This window comes from Triticum dicoccoides, chromosome 4B (genome assembly GCF_002162155.2).
Source record: "Triticum dicoccoides isolate Atlit2015 ecotype Zavitan chromosome 4B, WEW_v2.0, whole genome shotgun sequence".
Lineage (NCBI taxonomy): Eukaryota > Viridiplantae > Streptophyta > Magnoliopsida > Poales > Poaceae > Triticum > Triticum dicoccoides.
Genome location: NC_041387.1, coordinates 350618577 through 350620990, shown reverse-complemented (window position 1 = coordinate 350620990; position 2414 = coordinate 350618577). Strand labels below are relative to the sequence as shown.

The 2414-nt window shown below is 46.1% G+C and overlaps 1 protein-coding gene across 1 annotated transcript in view; it reads left to right on the top strand.

Annotated features, from left to right (window-relative positions):
• Nucleotides 1-2125, top strand: part of LOC119296133 (ATP-dependent Clp protease proteolytic subunit-related protein 3, chloroplastic-like) — a 7662-nt gene extending 5537 nt beyond the window's left edge. The window contains exons 7-10 of the mRNA XM_037574524.1: nucleotides 919-972; nucleotides 1056-1139; nucleotides 1570-1692; nucleotides 1802-2125. Coding sequence (XP_037430421.1) covers nucleotides 919-972; nucleotides 1056-1139; nucleotides 1570-1665 — 234 coding nt within the window. The 3' untranslated portion in view covers nucleotides 1666-1692; nucleotides 1802-2125. The remainder of the gene's footprint in view (nucleotides 1-918; nucleotides 973-1055; nucleotides 1140-1569; nucleotides 1693-1801) is intronic.
• Nucleotides 2126-2414: the final 289 nt, after the last annotated feature.

Genomic DNA, 2414 nt, shown 5'->3' with positions numbered 1-2414 from the left:
CGCTGGTAGAGCTCGTGGGCAGCGGCGGAGCTTCATGGCCAGAATACGGGGGCGGGAGGATTCGCCCGTCCTGTAGCTGACGGGGCTGGCATACGCGGAGATCAGGGACGGCGCGGTACTCGTGGGCAGTGGCGGAGACGCAGCTTGGTGACTGGAATACGCGGAGGGACGGGCATGGGGGCGTCAGATCCGCGCATCCTGGAGCCAACGGGGCAAAGGTGGTGGCGGTGGCCGGAATACAGGCTTTTGTTCGGGTGAGAAAGAACGAGGGTTGAGGAGAACCTGTCAGTGGGGAGATTTGAGTGAGGGGAGGAGTGGCAATCCTGCTGTAATAACGGGGACAACCTTGTCTGGACTTTAACTTGGGTAAGTGGCCGCTCGGGAATCGCCCGAATCACCAGATTCGCACCTTCCGGCTTGGACGTGCCTGGTAGTTAATTTCCAGAAGTGATTCTAGGAAGCTGGGGTGAGAATCTGTGTGTTTGTTTTAGTTTCTGATTTTGTGACGCCTAGAATCTGGAATCTGCAGCTGAAGCTCAAACAAAGGCCACCTTAGTTTCATTAAAATGGCAGCCCGGTGCACGTAGCTCCCGCTTGTGCAGGGTCCGGGGAAGGGCCCCACCACTTTGGGTCTTTTGTTACTTTTATTACTTCCGTAAAAGAAACATGGAAGGTTTGAATATCTCAACAATGAAATATGAATCCAATCAATGTTGATGTGGTCATGCAATTATTGCCTGTGCCATTAATTTGTGGAATTTAAACCATTTGCTAAGTCAGGAGAGATGATGATTTTTTATTATTATCTGGTTCCTGGTATGGTAATATATGCTCCTCCTCATAAAGTTATATCATTTCCCAGAGTCATGGTTCATCTTGAGTCGAGAATCAATTAATACCTCTTGTTGCTTATTGTAGGTAGTGCACAACAGGAATACCCTGGTCAAACTTTTAGCAAGGCACACTGGAAATGTACGTACAACTTGTAATCATTTACTTGTACAGATCTTTATTTTTTCCTTTTTTTCAGTTGGGATATAACAGTTCTTTATCAGCCACCGGAGAAAATAGATAAGGTGATGAGAGGACCATTTTATATGGACTCTTTGAAAGCCAAGGAGTTTGGGGTAATTGACAAGGTATTTTAATCTCTTTATCCAAGGCAACATAAGCAACCTTAGTTTCTGGTGCGGTGCACTCTTCCAGTCAACGTCCAGTTTGGGCACCAAATTAACATGAAAATTTCTGGAGAAGCAAACGTTGATGTGCCATGTAGAGTTTCCAGTAAAATATACAATTCAGTGAATAATGAATTTGAACTCGAAGCTTTTCACAGGTATTATTAGGTAGAGTACGTTAAGAATTACATATAGTTGGATGAGTGCACCAACAAGGGTGACCTGATAGCATGAGTTTGGAGTGTTACTTTTTATTTATTGTTTAGGCACGATAGTAAGATTGCACATTGTATTATTATGGACTTTCTGAGTTGCACATGGGATGGTAGCGGGGCTGCATGGAGTCTTGCTCTAGGAAAATGAGCAAATACTTAATGTTGTATGATGTCAGATCCTTTGGCGCGGTCAGGAGAAGTACATGTCTGACATGCTCTCCCCTGAGGATTGGGACAAGGTTGCTGGAGTCAGAGGCCCCGGTGGAATGTGAAGTTGTGCACTGGAACTCGAATACTTAGTAAGATTTTCCACTGTGCAATTGCTGGGCATTATATTTGCGTTCATTTCATTTCAACCCTACGTAAGATGTTTTGTGTATAATTGTTGTGAGGTTTGACAATGTGCAGGTTAGGTCTTTGAGCTCGCAGTCGCAGGGGCTGAACGAACAATCTTGCCTGTTGACAGGTTGTCAGAGCCGAGGGTACCTGTTGTACGGACTATGGAGAAGCTAGATTAGAACTTGGACGATCATGTTAGTGCGTATGCTCCCGGGATTGGAGCTAGCGAGTGTTTTGGGTGGAGCTATTGTTGTTAGTCCGATCGTTTGCCAGTCCAGGTTTTGGTACTCTGCTCACTGTAGGTGCATAGTGTACACCGGAGTTAAAAGCAAAAAACAACCACATTTGAGGCTTCGTTTGCGAAAAAATACCTAGTCCCTAACTTTTTGCAAATGCCACCGCGTTTCTGGTTATCTTTTTGCAGAAGGCATTGATTGCTTGATTTATTGCGTTTGATCACTTCTGACAAGTAGGGCCCCATTGTAAGGAGCTAATTTGGCAAAGAAATTGCATACACACCCTTGTATCAAAAAAGAAAAAGCAATCAAGCCCTCCCCTTCGTGTGGACAACTACCTCCTCCCTTCTCGCCGTACTGGCCGTTGCAGGTCCTCGTCAGGAGCGCCGGCACCTGTTGCGCGCACCTGTCGTTGCCTGGCTTTGGGGTTCCTGAGGCGGCCTAGG